Source organism: Lissotriton helveticus, chromosome 9 (genome assembly GCF_964261635.1).
Source record: "Lissotriton helveticus chromosome 9, aLisHel1.1, whole genome shotgun sequence".
NCBI classification, from domain to species: domain Eukaryota; kingdom Metazoa; phylum Chordata; class Amphibia; order Caudata; family Salamandridae; genus Lissotriton; species Lissotriton helveticus.
The window spans coordinates 333,478,118-333,496,215 of NC_136070.1; the positions used below are offsets into that span (position 1 = coordinate 333,478,118).

The window sequence follows — 18,098 nt, forward strand, 5'->3', positions numbered from 1 at the left end:
CTTAATGGCCCATGCTCTAGGTAGGAAAATGCTTCGATTCCAAGGATAGAAGTCCATTTGATCGTCATAGGGTGGTTTAGGGGGTTGGAGTTTCTTCAAGATACATGGAAATTTTAAGGTGATATAAGTTTAGGTATTGGATGTAGCAAGGTCCAGGTGATATCTTGATGCAAAGGCCAATGAGGGTAGCTATACTTCTTCTTACAGCTGGGTGCAGAGAAGGGGTTTCAACACATTTACTCATGTTAGTAGGGATGGTTTATTGCTAGGGTTTGCTGTGTATGGGGGCAGACAAGTCATATCAGAGTGTTGGGAGTCTGTCTATCTGACTGTTAAGTGTTCTGATGCATTTGTTGTGATTAGAACCAAGTCTGGGGGGCTAGGAGCATTGACCCATTAGGTAGATTGTTTGACATTCTTCGTGAATCGAAACTGGTGGTAGAAAGGTCTTGTATCAATAGTAATAATAATAATAATAATAAAACATTTATAGAGCGCCTGGCTGCACAAACTGTGTGTCCCCGCGCTAACTGCTTACAAATCAAATTAGAGGAGAAGAGGCAGAAGGAAGTGGGATCAGAGATTAGTTAGGGAACACAAGAGTTTTAAGTTTTGCCCTGAATATCCTTTCGGAAGGTTCCATCCGCAGTTGGAGGGGAAGATCATTCCAATGTTTAGTAGCCAAAAAACGGAAGGATTTGCCTCCCATTTTAGCTCTTGTAATACGGGGTATTTTGATTTGCATCATGCCTGATGATCTTAAGTCTCTGATCGGGCGGTGGATGGTCAGGAGACTTCTAAGATAGATGGGGCCTTTATTATGAGCTATCCTATGGGCATAGCAGAGGCTCTTGAATCTGATTCTCTCCTTAACAGGAAGCCAGTGCAGCTTGGCTAAGGCTGTTTTAGTGGAAGTTTTTCTCGAGAGACCTAGTACCAGTCGAGCAGCCGCATTTTGTATACATTGAAGCTGGTGAAGGCCTTTCTGGTTAAGACCTATTAGGAGGGCATTTCCATAGTCCAAGTGTGGCGTTATTAGAGCATGGACTATTGTTTTTCTAGCTCCTACGGGAATGAGATCAATGATTTTTCGAAGGATTTTGAGTATGCCGATGCATTTTCCTGTTATTTTATTAACTTGGGTCTTACCAGAGAGGTCAGAGTCTAACATGACCCCCAAGTTTTTTACAGTTTCTACCGGGCTGGGAAGTTTTCCCAGTTCACTGGGCCACCATGCATCAGACCACACGGAGGTTTCCTTCCCTACCACTAGTACCTCAGTTTTATCTCCATTAAGACGAAGACAATTATCGTCCATCTAGGCGGCTACTGCCGCCATACAGTTTGAGAAGTTGATGGCATATTCTTTGCTGTCCGGTGTGAGTTTGAACATTAATTGAGTATCGTCTGCATAGCTGACAATGCCCACCCCGAAATTCTCTACAACGTGTGCCTGGGGCTCCATGTAGATGTTGAATAATGTTGGGCTCAAGCTAGAGCCCTGTAGAACCCCATGGCTGACGTTGCGAGGAGATGATCTGAAGGGTGGGCAGTGTAGCTGGAACGATCTATTGGTAAGGAAGGATTCGAGCCAGGCGAGTGCTGGGCCCTTCACTCCCATGTCCGAGAGACGAGACAGCAGCTTTGAGTGCAGCACGGTGTCGAATGCTGCACTGAGGTCCAACATGACCAACGCTGCCGTCTCGCCCTCGTCCACCATCTTACGGATACATTCCGTAGAATACAGGACTGCTGATTCGGTGGAATATCCTGGTCTAAATCCCGATTGGGAGGGGTGGAGTAGGGTTTCTTTTTCCACAAATGCCATAAGTTGTTTGTTTACTATTTTTTCAATGATTTTGGCACAATAAGGGAGAAGTGAGATAGGTCTTAGATTTTGGAACTGTGAAATTGGAATATTCGTTTTTTTTTTTTAAAGGTATCACTTGAGCTATTTTCCAGGCTTATGGAACAATACACTCCTGAAAGGATAAAGTGATCATATAACTAATATGATTAATAAGTGTGTTTTCCATAATATCCTTACTTTTTTCCTGTGGACACACATCACTGGGAGATCCTGAATGTATTCCTTTGATGATATTAAGTAAATCCTTTTTGTCTGGCGTGGTGAACATGGGAAGTATAGGATTTTGTGTAGGGGGAGCTTTAATATCTACATTATTTACTGGGCTAGAGGGTTTAGGGAAGGTAGCATGAATTTTTTCTACGAAAAAAATTGCGATTTGTTCGCATATTTCTGTAGAATACTTATCTAGGGTATCTAAACGGGAGGAATTTGTCAATTCTTTATAGATACAGAATAGTTCCTTAGTGGGATTAACTGCTTCCTCAATTCCATTTTTGAAAAAAATGCTTTTCTCTTCTCTAACAGTTTTTTGATATTTTTTTAGCTCAGTTCTATAATTTTTCTTAAGTTCAGGCGTATAACTTTTTCTCCATTTGCGCTCTGTGAATTTGCATTGGGCTTTTGCTAGTTTGAGTTTCTCAGTGAACCATGGCTCTGATTTGGAACGTCTAACTGGGGGTTTGGTAGTCCAAGGGGCAATTTTATCTAATGCATTCCTTAACCATTGTTCATAGTTGTTCCATACCTCTTGTAAGGATTGCCCTATGGCTGGAGGTTGTTCATCTAGTGAACTTTAAAAAATTTCCGGGGTATAGTTCTTCCAGTTACGACGCTTGTGAGAATAAGCTTTAGTAGGAGCGTTTTTTGTAAGATTACTTGAAATTTCAAAGGTTGCCATATAATGGTCAGACCAAATTAAAGGGATTGGGGGAGAAGTGTCAATTCCCTCCCAATTTGCAAAAATCGGGTCTAAAAGGTGCCCTTGTTGGTGGGTGGAATTAGTGGACAGAAGTTTTAAGCCCAGTGAGTTAAGCGCAGTTTTTAATATATGTGCTTCTTTAGCGTTGGTATCTTCAAAATGAAGATTCAGGTCGCCCAAAATAATAAGGTTTTTATGTCTTATTGCTAGCTGGGTAGAAGCTTCTATAAGTTGACTACAAAAAGGACCCGTGGATCCAGGAGGTCGATAAATGAGTAAACCTGTGATTGTAGTGGTTGATTCTAGTTTAATAGTAAATATGCCACATTCACTGTTAATGATGGTCGAGTTAGTAAAAGTACATTCTAACTCTTTTTTACAAATGAGTGCGAGTCCACCACCTCGTTGTTTATGCCTGTTGATTCTCAGAAGACTATAGTTGTCTGGTATAGCTTCTAGAATGTCAGGGGATGAAGATTCTTCTAGCCATGTTTCGGTAAGAAACATTGCGTCGAAATCATTGTTTTTCAATAGGTCGTGAATTTCCATTTTATGCTTTATCATAGATCTGCAGTTTAACAATGTCATCTTCCGTGTTGCTATCGGGCCTGCAGTTTTATTTAGGGTAGGCAGTGACATGTTACATATATTGCAGTACCTGGGTATCAGCTCAGGATCTATGGTGTGAAAGCAGGGTTGAATTAGCTTCTTACCAAGTGTGAGGAGGTCAGTTTTTGAATAGTAGATCTTATGATGATCCACGTCCGGGGCTGTGTCATGGGGTCTTGGTGCAGGGTGTAGTAGTGGATTGTTTTACAAGGGAGAACAACTGCTTTGATGAAGATCTAGTTATTCATCTACCACTTGATTGCGTGCGAAGCAAATGGCTCGGGAAAAAAAACAGGTAGGAAACAGCTGGTATCTTCGCAGTAGGCATAGCTTTTAAAACTGTTTGAATCTGGTGAAAGTACAACTTAAACGGTACGAAAAGCAGAGAGTAACCTAGACTATGCATGCAGGAGCTTGATTCAGGCGTTTAAGTGGATGTAACATATATTCATAATCACATTTCAATACAATCTGCCACGTAAAGACTACAAGCTGTTCAAAAGGATAGTGTATGAAAGCAGAAAGTCATAGACCAAAATCAACTACAAACATTTTGTTTTCAGTTTAATGTTACTGAGTTTGCTAATATTAGTAAAACGTATTAAAGTCACTGCATAACACAAGACCTGCATACCTCAAACACCGGCTTCACCTCTACCAACCCACCAGATAACTCCTCTCAGCATCACTTTCACTCGCGCACACACACCCTGCATTAACAGAAGCAGAACGTGAGGTCAATCATCCTCCTACCAAGCTGCAAAATCCTGAAACTACCTCCCCCAACACACCAGGGCCTCCTCCTCACTCCTTAAATTCTGCAGGAAGCTGTAGACCTGGAATTTCAATTAGTCGTCTTGCAGGACCATCAAAATGGCCTGTACTCAGGCCCAGCCTCACCACACGCCTATTCTCACCTATATAGCGCCTGGATATGCTCACAGGTGACGAGCAGCACTTTACAAATCCACCTTACATTACAGTACATGAATCCAGTGCTTGAAGGCCCATGTCATGTGGCTATGATGCCAGATGAGTGTGGTATTATTGCTATTTTAATTGTCCTCTGCTTACAAAAGGATAATATTCCAGTTTTCTGCTTAAACACCTATAATTGCTATGAGCTTAAAGAGATTTGCTGCATGTTTGGAAGGTCTTCCTTACTTAATGCATAGACCTCTCCCAGCCTTTAAAATGCAAAGCTGTGCTACCCAAGCCATCCATGTCTTCTGAAGTGAGTGGTTTGTTACAGTGCGTGGGTAGCATTCTACAAAGGAGCAGAACCTGTTTTGAGTGACAACTTTTGTAATCCTGTTAGTCCAGTGCCCGGCAGGTAAAGATAATCAACTGATGAATGCAGTATGTGGTGTGTTCCTTAAGTGTTGTTCTAATTTCTGCAGTACGGAAGTCCTTTGTGTTCGAGCTGAACGAGTCTGCATCTAGCCGCATCTTGAAGCTGGAAAAGGACAACCAGAGCCTGCAGCACACCATCCAGGAGCTTCGGGACACCTCGCTGACCATGGAGGAAGGCCAGCTGAGGCTGACGGAACTAGAGAAGGAGAATCAGGAACTCAGCCACAAGGTGTGTACCCGGGAATGTCCCATTCAGGTCCACCCATTGCTGGTGATGAACAATATAGGCTGTTTATTTTTCAGTATGCATGTTGGTGGTGCAGTAGGGGTCCATTCAGCTGACCTTATGGATATTCTCATAGTTTCTTCTATTTTCTTTCCAAATAATCTTTCCTTGCAGACATTCTTGTTTGTTCTGACCCCCCACTCTCCTCTCCTCTGTTCTACATGATGAAACCTTCCTATCTGGGTATGCCTATCTTGGATCTGTCCAGGTATGTAGAGGATACGCCCTTGTTTACTTGCTCATCATGACCTCTCTCTAGGTGTTTTCCTCAAGCGCCCTTGTTAAGGTGTTCTTGTCATGAACTGTTGAATAGCTGTTCTCATGAAATCTTATTTAGATGTTCTCCTCATGGAATCTTGTTTACATCTTCTACTCATAAACTCTCATTTAGATGTTCTCCTCATCGACTTGTCCACTGTTCATCCTTTCGAATCCTTGTCCAGGTGTTTTAACCCCTTCCATGCTGATGACCGTCCCCGTCCATCATGCAACACGGTGGGCGTGTGCTGATGACGGCTGGGGGCCGTCATGATCCCGCCCACTCTTTAGAAGTGCCGCACAGGCGCAGAATCGTGGCCGCGCCCAAGGGGTTAATCATGAACCTCTTCTTAGATGTTTTACTGATGAGCCCTTGCCCAGGTGTTCTAATCATGCACCATTGCCTAATGGTTCTCGTCCCGAACTATGGCCCATGTGTGCAGGTCGCTGAACCATGAAACGAGTAACTAAGCCATTTTGGAGGCTTGATTTATTTATTGTGAAAAGCAAAACATATGTTACGGCGAGTGGGCCTTTAAGGATGAGCAGTTATTATACTGTTAAGCCTGTAGACAGACATGTTGTTTCACTTGATCTCATGGATTACAGTAAATTGGCAACAGTTTGGGTGTTGGTTGCGCTCTCTGACAAACCATTGGGGTAAAAGATGTGCAGTCTGAAACTTCAGAAGAGCTTATGATCAGTACTTTAAGCCTAAGATGGTGTGATGACAAGTTAATGATCAAGGCTGTCTGCTTTTTTGGGCTATTGGAAAACGATATGGTAGATGCCATATGTCTGCCCTTTATAGAATGTTTACACTAAAGGCAATAGTGCTGATTCATTTATCATGAAGAACATATTCGTTTTCATATTTGTAATTTTTTGTGTACTATTTAGCTGTGTGCTTATTACTTTTTAGATGCTGTCTGGAGACCTGTGGTAAATAAATAAATAATACCTCTATTTTTGACTGGATATAACAATAACAGACAGCTCAATAAATAAGAGTCAAGATTCGAGGTAGTAGGAGTTTGCAGGTTTAATACAGCATAAAGGACAGGAACAGGACAACCTGCACGGGCAAGATCTGGGATGAGCGCGCTCACTTTTAATAATAGTACACAAGTATATATACTAAAACAATTGCATTGCAGTACATACAGTAGGCGTAGCAGTGGGTGGGGTTCGTAGCAGTCGCGAAAGATAAGGCACAGAGTGGGTGTAACAGGAGGCGTATACATAGACATGTGATGTAAACGTAACAGAATATGTCATAAATGGGGCGGAAACATGGAGGGGGCTACCTAAGGAGCCGGGACCTCTAACCTAGTGGTGCGCGCAAGCTGGCAATGACGTGTGACTAGGGAGAAGCTGGGGGCTATGACTTCTGCGCTAGGAGCAGAGACGAAAGTCTGGAGAGTCAGAGCGACATGTACCTAAACACTATCTAGTATCTGATGTTTAGAGAACATGTTGATAGAATCCAAAAGTTATCAGGGTAAAGGCTAACAGATTCTAAAACTGGTGCATGCATAATTCTACATGTAGTGCGTGTTGAGGAATATTAAATGACCATTAATACAGTATTTCTCTTACATGGAGACGTAAAGGCTAGACCATGACGGAAACTATTGATGCGATTCAGTAGCTTAGGAATGCAGAGAAGGAGGGCTGGACTGATAACTAGAATCATAACATACTCTTGGCAGACTGGAGGCAGAGCCAGGACGAGCCGGGCACTGTGAGGCAGGAAGTAAGTGAAGGGTCAGGGATACAGGTGGGGGCTGTATCGCTCCTCAGAGAGGGTTCAGAAGACAGGAGCTGAATCTGGTGTCCGGGCCCTTTTGAGGCCTAGAAACGGGGACTTTACAATGAAATAACGTGCACACTGTGAAACGTGGCAACGTAGCTTTACATAGGCCTGATATTCGTTGTATTCACGAAAACTGGGAACTGGCATACTAGAGTTGGACACAACTGTAATTGCGTCTTTAATCGATCATAGGGAATACATATGCATATTAATCATGCACACATAACATAAGATGGGGAACACGTAGGGACACAGAACATGGCAAACTTTACTTTTCCACATTCCCTCCTTGTCACTACGTTTCCATCAGGAAACATCAATATTCATGATACCATCTATCATTTCATACAGTATCATTTGCTCGTCTCGAATTGTCTTGGAACGGGATTTAGGACGGGACTTAGGACTAGGAATACAAGAGGTAGCACAAATGCCGCAAATCGCAGGGCCACATTGTATACAGAGGCAGCAACTGAATATGATCGCTACTGCTATACCTAGAAATGACAATACTTTCCATCCCCAGGCAAAAATTATACTCCAGAACCAACCGGACCATGTCCAGGTGCCTGGATTCTGGTGTAACTGATGGGCAATTTTATGAAGTCTGGTTATAGCTGAATAAACAGATGGCGCGTTATTAGGAATAAAAATGCAGCAACTAGATCCGATGACTCTACATGCTCCTCCTCTATCGGCCAGTATGACGTCAAGAACGAGACGATTTTGGAGCACAACAAATCTCATAGCAGATTGCTCTTCGGTTAAGTTACCTAGGGCAGAGGCAGTCTCATTCACTACTGCTTCAAGGGTTCTGGTTAATCTACGTATTAACTTACTATTCTGGATAGGGCCTATAAAGAAGAAGAATCCTTTATTGAAATCCGTATACTGTTCTAGAGCAGTTTCAGTTTGATCGACAATCGGGGACTCGATCTCCCTTCTATGTCTAATATGTACTAGATGTGTGTTTCTATGATAATCAGATGGGGCTAGGAAAACTGGTGGCAGTAGGAAGGCAATGTAACAGGTTCCCTCCCAATCGAGGGGCAGACGAACATATGCGGTCTGACCACAAACAAAATAAGAATGACGTGAAGCTTTGAAAATAGATTTCCCACTGTCACTATACTTGACAATAGTAGTACAATCACTATGTCCTACATGTACGGAACCATTATTTCTGACACATAATTCGCCTTTGACTGGTAGTACTGAAATAGCAGGTAAGTCTGGAGTAGGATCAGACTGAACATTCAGGACCATGAAATTCGAAGAATAATTACCCAAATTATACACTTCATTTTCTAGATCTAACCCGGTTCTGTGGGGAAGACCTTGCTTGTCTGGAAAACATGTACTATTCAGAAAGGACATGTCTGTTGAGGATGACGTTAACGTGGACCAGGCTCCACATGAACCATTATGTGAAAATGGATAAGGAAACAGTGGCAGAACTCCCTTCGGTGTCTGAAAAGGGGGGAGTCGACCACACACCCAACAATTAGTGGCATTGCTGGTCTGGTGTGAATAATGTAACATACGGATAAATGAATTGTTGCGCATAGCAAGACGATAAGATAGTTCATGAGGAGGCAGATCACTAAACGTGTGCTCTACTGTAGCATTAGAAAACTTATTTACATGAGAAATTGGAAAACATAAATGAAATGCATAACTCGTGCAGGTAACCATCAAGCTTAAAAATAATATAAAACTTAGAAAAACGATACATCGGATTGAGTTTTGACTAACTCTCTCACTATGGGGGTCTATTTCATACATGTCAGATACCTGTCTAACCGTTTCACCTAGGGGAGGACTTAGACAATTAAACTGGCTGACTTATTTTACTAGACCGTAGCTTCTTTTTATACTCCTGTTGCGGAGTTTCCTCTAACAGGGAGGGCTTTGAATCAAAGTCATTTGCGGGACAGTCCTTGATAAAAGTGTCTGTAGAAGTGTTATTTAAAGTTTTAGGTCTTGGTCCGTGAAATTTCTTAACGTGAGACAGATGGACCCAGCCTTTCCTGCCTTCCAGCTTGACGGCAGTACGGGTGGCCAGAAGGACTTGCTTCGGCTCCTTCCAACGAGGCTCCAGCGGACTTTGAACGATCAAAATTGCGGACGAGGACCAAGCTTCCTGGAACGATTTCATGCGGTTTCACCTCGGTATTGTCTGGAAATGCGGCGGCAACCTGTGAACGACAAGAGTGTAGGGCAGACATCAAGGAAGCTAGGTAATCTGTCAGCATATTACTGGAAACATCTGTAATACTTCGGGGTCTAGGTGTACCCCACATATTTGGGGGGCGGCCGAATACGACCTCATACGGGGACAGACCTGATCTGGAATGTGCGACCATGCGCATATAAAATAGGGCGACTGGCAAAGCTACTAGCCAGTCTACACCTTTCTCTTTACAGATTTTAGCAATACGTATTTTCAAGGTTTGATTATGTCTCTCTACGAGACCTGCTGCTTCAGGATGGCGTACACAATGAAACTTCCACTGATACCCTAACAAAAGGGAAACGTGCTTCATAAGTTCGGATGAGAATGGCTGGCCGTTATCAGAATACACGACCCTAGGGAGTCCATAGCGGGGGAAGAATTCACGAACCAACTGCTTGGCAGTGGTCGCGGCTGTGTAATCTGGGACTGGATATGCTTCTGTCCACCTGGACAAAGCGCATACAACTACAAGGACGTACTTAAAACCTCGACATCGCTCCATCTGAATGTAATCCATTTGGAGGACTTCAAAAGGGTGGTCAGGAGGCTGGAATCCACCTTGTTCCACCGGGACACTTTTACCTGGATTAAACTGGCAACATATCATACAGGTACGGACTTTCTGCTTGGCTGCAGCTCGTAAATGCTTGTTGAACCAAATGTTCTGGATACTGTCTAACATGGCTTTTTCTCCTAAATGTGCAGGACTATGTGCGGTATTGATAATGACTTGAACCATTGAGTCGGGGAGAAACCATGTGGCTTTTCCCTTCGTCAACCATCCTTGATCTGTCTGGACCCCTCCTTGTTCGGACCATTACTCGATTTCTTCGGGAGTAGCACGTGACTGGATATCTATGACATCTTGAGTGGGGTCCTTAACTGTCATACAAGTAGTCGGATCTAGAGTGGATGTCGGTGTCTTGTTAACTGGTGTGTCTGGTGTCTGTGCTGTAAGTTTGGCTGTTCGATCTGCTAGATCATTACCTTGAGAAATAATGTCTGTGACTCTCGTATGTGCTTTGCACTTCATGATAGCGATAGCTGTCGGTAAATGTATTGCATCTAACAGAGCCTGAATAAGGAAACCATGCTGAATCTTGGTTCCATGAGAAGTCATAAAACCTCTCTCCTGCCAGAGCACTCCAAAGTCGTGTACAACTCCGAATGCGTAGCGTGAATCTGTGTAAATATTAACTTTCAGGTTCTTGGCACGTATGCAGGCTTGAGTCAGAGCGACTAGCTCTGCTGCTTGGGCAGACAGGGTGTCAATACGGTGTGTTTCAATAACTTTAGTGTCAGTAGTCACTGCATACGCGGCTACTAGATCTCCTGTACTTGTTCTCATACATGAACCATCCACATAAAGTGTCAGGTCGGGATCTGGTAATGGAATATCTGTCAGGTCTTGTCTTGGCTTGGTCATGGTGTTAACTACTTCCACACAGTCATGTGTGGCAGGATTTAAAGTAACTGACGGTAACAGTGTAGCAGGATTCAGAACATTGCAGCGTCTGATTTCTATGTGAGGCTGGAACAGTGTCAATTCATAACCTGTCAAACGTGCAATTGTCAAGTGCTGAGTCTGTGTTCGGTTTAAAAGAACTTCCACGGAGTGTGGAACTTGTACTGTCAAGGAGTGTCCTAATACTATGGAGTCACTTTGTCTGATAGCTAGTGCTGTAGCTGCAACTGACTTGAGGCACGCAGGCAGAGCCTGGGCTACAGGATCTAATGTACTCGAAAAATAAGCACAGGGCTTGTATTGTCCTGCTTGATCTTGTGTAAGAACAGATAATGCTGTACCATCACGTTCTGTGACAAAAAGTGTAAAAGGCTTACTGTAGTTTGGTGTAGCTAGAACAGGAGCTTGGCATAAAGCTTTCTTTAATTCATTAAAACTAAGTGTATGTTCAGATGTCCAAGGGAGGACAGTCGATACGGCTGCCTCCTGTGTCGTTAACTGTATCAGTGGCTTGGCTAGAAATGCATACTGAGGAATCCATTGTCTGCAATAAGAAGTAAGGCCGATAAAAGCACGCACCTCCTTCTGTGTCTTGGGCTGTGGAAGACTCGCTATTAACTGAATACGATCGGGTGTCAACTGCCTACCCCACTTGGACAGTAAGTGGCCTAAGTAGATCACTTGCTGGACACAGAATTGAAGCTTCGAAGGGGACACCTTGTGCCCCATTTCGGCTAGGAAATATAGAACTGTAAGTGATGCTCGCTCGCAAGCACGTTCAGAACGGGCTGTGATCAGTAGATCGACATATTGGAGCAGGGCAGTGTCAGTTGGCATGTGAATATTGTCTAATTGTCTTTTAAGTGCTTGACTGTAAATACTAGGACTTTCTGTGAAACCTTGAGGAGCTCGTGTAAATTTATAGCTCCTTCCATTTAAACAGAATCCGAAAAGGAACTGGCTGTCTGGATGAATGGGGACACTGAAAAATGCATTCTTGAGATCGATTACTGTAAAAAATATTGCCTCAGAGTCAATGGCTGTCAATAAGGAAGAAATATCTGGAACAACTGGGTACTGGGGAATGATACATTTATTAAGTTCTCGAAGGTCAATCACTAATCGATATACTGGAGGTGCATTTGGATCAGTACGTTTCATGACTGGAATGATAGGAGAATTACATACATTGGAGTCAGTTTCTACAACCACTCCTTGAGCAATGAGCTCGTCAATAATTTTGGATAAGGCTGCTACAGCCTCAGGTGGCAATCTGTACTGTCTGATTCGTGGTAACACTACACCTTGCTTGAGAGTCACACGATGGGGTGTGATTTGCATAAAACCAACATCAGTTGGACCTTGTGCCCATAGATGCTGCGGGACATTAGACAATCTCGGATCAAAATCTCGTAAAACATAGTGACCCTTAAAGTCACGTAAAAACAAACGTATTCCCTCTGGGGAACAACAAATAACTGCACCTAATTCTTTCAGTGTCTTAATACCTAACAAATTTTCTGGACATGATTTCGTAAGTAACAGATCAGTAGTTCGGGACAATGGACCTACTTCTAGAGTAACTGGTTTTGATATCTCGTTTACAATAGGCTTTCCTGAAAATCCAAGGGAAACATTTCTAGAGCCTGAGAGCGGAGCCCCTGGAACCTCGTCGTGACTAATAGTCGTCCTACTTGCCCCTGTATCAATCAGAAACTTTCTGTCTTTCCCTAATACTTGACTGTGAACATAGGGACCCTCTTGATCTACAGGTATCTCGATGAGAGGCAAGCCTACCTCCCTCTCTAGGCTGTTTCATGAGTATGCCTGGTACTCTGGATACTCGGACTGTGCATACTGGTACATCTGCTGTGTAACATGCTGTGTTGCAGCAATAGGCTGCGGTGCTGGAACTGTCTGTTGTGCATTCTGTGGCTGAGAAGTCTGTGGAACTTGTTCTTGTCTAGGCGGACGTGGTCTTTCTTTAGTCTTACCGGTAGCTATATTGTGTTTCAGAACTGCACACTCGTTTATAAAATGACCTGGCTGTTTACAGTAATTGCATGTCCCTTTAACGGGAGCTGCAGGATGACTGGCTTGATTCGGACCCCTCTTCTGACTGTCTTGTGGAACAGATTGTGCAACTAGTACTTTCATTTTCGTGTCTTTCATACGTCTTTTCTCGTGTTCTTGCTCTTCCCTGATTCTATTCTGGTGATACTGGAGCATCTGAAGCATTTGGGACGGAGTACTAGCTTGCCAGGTACTTTCGACTTTCAAAACTCGGTTCTTAACTTGTGGACTTGAATTCTCGACTAATTTAGTAACAAAAAGATGAGGGTATGACTCACTACTCGTCTTGAGACCACTGTTAATTATAAAGCATTTCTCGAATCTAGAATAAAAATCACTAGTGTCTTCGTCTTGTTTCTGTTTACAGGCTGAGATTGCATCCCAGTCTTCCTTTTTCGTGGCTAATAATCTAGGCAAAACTTGTATTAATAATTCTGGTAATTCTTTACTTTTCTCTCCAAGACCGGTACCTGGTACTCGTATCTTATCTTCAGCTTCTAGAGCTGTCCAATCGATCTTTTTCTCTCCCACCTCCCAATCTTTTTCCTTGAGTTTTTCGTATATGCCCGCAGGCAACAGGACTTTTAACATTTTAATAATATCTGGATACGTGTATTCTCCCATACGGAGCGTGTCCTTTAATTCTCGGTGGAACCCTGCTGGATCTTTGTCGTGACAGGGAATTAATTTCTTCATTTCTAAGAGTTCCATCTTGGTAACTGGGGTGTAAACAAATACTCGTTGCATTTCACCACCCGCTGTCCTAACTGGGTGTACTTCTCGTAGCGGATGCTGTCTGTCTATGTAGAACGGTTTACTTTCTGGGGGTGAGACGTGAACAAAATGCGGGTTCAGAAACGTTCTATATTTATGGCGTTGTTCTAGAATGACACTAATTAAATCGGTACCTAAACCTTTCCATCTATACTGGAGTAACTCGTTCAGGACATCATGTAACGGACCTGGATCGGAATGCTGACCCTCATACAGAGTAATGAGGTGCTGGATCATATACATACCCACCAGTCGCTGCTCGGCTGGGGGCAGTTTCAGAAACATTTGTGCCACTATTTCGTCTGGAAAAGTGGTAGAATCAGTAATCCATCGGACTGCTGATCGGGCTAGTTCTTGTTCATGCATAGTACTTAACTCACTATAACCGATTTGTGATTTCAGAATTTGATCGGTAGCTTGGAATACTTGTTCTAGAGAGCCTTGTTCTGGTGCTGGTAGATGATAGACTTTCTTGTGTTCTAGGCGTAAATGTCGGTCTGGAAATCTAGGTTTACCTACATACGCTATTCTGGCGGTATTCTCGTCGTCTACCTCTTCAGTAGAAGAGTCATTTTCTTTCTCGCTTCCTAGAGCTTCTTTGCGTTGTTCGTGTAACCTTATTATTTCTTTACGTATTTTCTTGTACATACTCTCTATACTATTGAGTGTCTTGTGCTTACCCTCGGCTATATTATCACTCCACTTTGTCAGAACTTTCATTTCGGTCGGATTTTTAGTCGGGGAATCTTGTTCCCGTATTAAACAATTGATCAGAAACTTTAATAGCATGAACTGGATCTCAGATTTTCTGTGAGACATGACTTCACCAATACTTTCTGGATCTTGTCCTGTACGAATGAAACGATACATTCTGTCTAGATCTTCTTTCATATTCGGTAGGGTGACCAAATACTCGGACACCTGCCTTATACGTACGGAATATATAACCATACTATCCTCGCCTGGGACTGGATCATAACAACATTCAGTAAGAACTCGCCTGATTTCTGCAATGGACTGATATTTGGGCGTACGCTGTAACGCACGTTCATGTAACTCGACTGCTCCTAGACGTCTATTTGGCGGCGGCGCACCCGGAGGACCTCCTCCTGCGGCCCCTATACTGGAATCATCGACTGATACTCTTCGTGCTGGCAAGGTGACTGATGTGGCGGGAATTTGTACTACGGGCTGGACCGGGGATACCGTAACAGGTACTGCAACAGGTGCCCCGGTGACTGGAGGAACAGGAATTACATTATTTACAGGAGCTGGCTGAGCAGGATTTGCATATTCTGGGACTGTGTCGTCCAAGTAGGACGAGAGAAAAATATCAGCTGCGGTCGGTTTGTGACGTAGCTTGGTCGGAACTAAGGGTGGCGGAAAATTACTGGATGCTTCCGGGGCTGCTTTTGGCAAGCCCTCGGCAAGAAGAGGATACATACCCTTAACGAGGGCATTTCTCTGTCTGTCTGACTGTTCGGTTTTAACTCGTTCACCTATCTCGATTAGTTCCCTTTCTTGGGCTCTTTCTGCGGATTCTCTACTTAATTCTGACTTTCTGATTTCTTTTTCAGTTCTTTTATGAGATTCTTTGCGCCATAACTCGATGGCATCTTTCTGTGACTGTCTGGCTTTCTTTTTCCATAATGCTTCTTCTACTCGCATGATGCACTCGGCATCCCACGTACCTGATACGGGCCATCTATACTTCTCCTCTAATTCCTTGGTGTACTCCACCCATAAATCTAGATATAATATGGCGCTTATGCCATGCTTCTGATACATAAAATGACCTGGACTGTCCCTAGGCGGGACAGGAACTGCTTCTTCTAACAGACCTTTTCTAGTTCTTAACTGACGTAATTTGGAAAACAAAGGCATGACTGGGCTGGAGTCTAGACACAATACAATACACCACTTTCATACCACGACATTGAAATACATGAATGACATTAAAAATAACAGTTCGGACAGAATACTACCTGGAATACTGAAAACAGAATACATGAATTTCTCGAGAACAGAACGGACTAGAACAGAAACTAGATGCACTGCTAGAACAGTACGAAACTTACCGGTCTCATAAAGAGACACGTCAGGACCCGCATCCACCTAAGTGGACACTTCGTGTTGGATCTGTGTACCCCAAACCCACGGACCAGAGACAATGCAATTGACCCTGTCTAGATACTACCCCAGCAACGGTACTCACCGGGCAGCAAGAACGGAAGGCCTCGGACTGGACTGGACTGCTACGACGACGGACTACGAACTTCGGACTTCAGTTACGGGTGGGCCTCCGGATACCTCGGACCTTGGACTCTCGGCTTGGGCTCTGGTCGGGACTCGCCGCGTTCCTCCACCGCCTCGTCTGGATGCTGGACCGCAACCTCCGTCTCCTCCGTGGGCCTGAGGGATACTTGAAGCAGAAATATCTGCACGTGCACGGTATGGTTCCGTCACGGCTGCAGAGGATCAGGGGGCTTGCGTGGCTTCTCCGGCGCGTGGGGAAAGGGCAAGTCCCTGTTCGGGCGCCATTATGTGGTAAATAAATAAATAATACCTCTATTTTTGACTGGATATAACAATAACAGATAGCTCAATAAATAAGAGTCAAGATTCGAGGTAGTAGGAGTTTGCAGGTTTAATACAGCATAAAGGACAGGAACAGGACAACCTGCACGGGCAAGATCTGGGATGAGCGCGCTCACTTTTAATAATAGTACACAAGTATATATACTAAAACAATTGCATTGCAGTACATACAGTAGGCGTAGCAGTGGGTGGGGTTCGTAGCAGTCGCGAAAGATAAGGCACAGAGTGGGTGTAACAGGAGGCGTATACATAGACATGTGATGTAAACGTAACAGAATATGTCATAAATGGGGCGGAAACATGGAGGGGGCTACCTAAGGAGCCGGGACCTCTAACCTAGTGGTGCGCGCAAGCTGGCAATGACGTGTGACTAGGGAGAAGCTGGGGGCTATGACTTCTGCGCTAGGAGCAGAGACGAAAGTCTGGAGAGTCAGAGCGACATGTACCTAAACACTATCTAGTATCTGATGTTTAGAGAACATGTTGATAGAATCCAAAAGTTATCAGGGTAAAGGCTAACAGATTCTAAAACTGGTGCATGCATAATTCTACATGTAGTGAGTGTTGAGGAATATTAAATTACCATTAATACAGTATTTCTCTTACATGGAGACGTAAAGGCTAGACCATGACGGAAACTATTGATGCGATTCAGTAGCTTAGGAATGCAGAGAAGGAGGGCTGGACTGATAACTAGAATCATAACATACTCTTGGCAGACTGGAGGCAGAGCCAGGACGAGCCGGGCACTGTGAGGCAGGAAGTAAGTGAAGGGTCAGGGATACAGGTGGGGGCTGTATCGCTCCTCAGAGAGGGTTCAGAAGACAGGAGCTGAATCTGGTGTCCGGGCCCTTTTGAGGCCTAGAAACGGGGACTTTACAATGAAATAACGTGCACACTGTGAAACGTGGCAACGTAGCTTTACATAGGCCTGATATTCGTTGTATTCACGAAAACTGGGAACTGGCATACTAGAGTTGGACACAACTGTAATTGCGTCTTTAATCGATCATAGGGAATACATATGCATATTAATCATGCACACATAACATAAGATGGGGAACACGTAGGGACACAGAACATGGCAAACTTTACTTTTCCACAGACCTTAGCTGTCGGTCACACTCTTGCTAAGAAAAACAATAATGAAAAAAACATATACAATGAACAGCTTCGAGTCAGCCCTCTTCGTCCTTTTGTCCTTTTCTTGGTCATTCACCAGCTACTTCCTCCCATGACAACATTTACATGGGCCAGTGGTTCAGTCCATTGCACGTGCACATCAGCCTAGAATTCTTATGTTTACGTTCTCAAAGTTATCGTGTTTTAGCCAACATGTTTCACAAACAGGCATAACCTTATGACTTAGTCAGGGCTAGAAGAGATTCGGACAAGCACACAATCAATCTTATCCACACGTTAGGGGAAACTATTAACTAATGATATTCCAAACACCACAGCACATGAATATTGTACGGTATTGTATAGTCTTTCAAGTTTCCAAAGCTCGCGCTCCACCAACCAAAGTGCATAATAAGTTCACTATTATGATATTAATATTTTTCCCTTTAAGTAGTATAGGCTAATTACCTAAGAAATACATGAGTCGTACTTGTATGAATCTCTTCTAGCCCTGATGAAGTCATGTGGTTCCACCTGTTTGATGAAACATGCTTTAGCTAGAACAGGATCATTTTGAGAACTCTGGAATACAGAAGACCTGCTTTTGATTGACCAAGAAGACAGTTTTGAGTCTCATTTCGTGTGCTTGCAAAAACTATTTACATATTTTAGCTTACATCCCGACCTTGGAGAACATGGGTGTGGCTGCTCTTCTTCCT

The 18,098-nt window shown here is 43.5% G+C and overlaps 1 protein-coding gene across 4 annotated transcripts in view; it reads left to right on the plus strand.

The window, feature by feature from the left end:
- The window catches only part of CCDC88C (coiled-coil and HOOK domain protein 88C), a 622,549-nt gene that overhangs the window by 411,428 nt on the left and 193,023 nt on the right, over window positions 1-18,098 (plus strand). For all 4 annotated transcript variants that reach the window (XM_078660043.1, XM_078660044.1, XM_078660042.1 and 1 more), the window contains exon 13: window positions 4,799-4,980. In XM_078660043.1, the coding sequence (XP_078516169.1) occupies window positions 4,799-4,980 (182 nt within the window). The remainder of the gene's footprint in view (window positions 1-4,798; window positions 4,981-18,098) is intronic.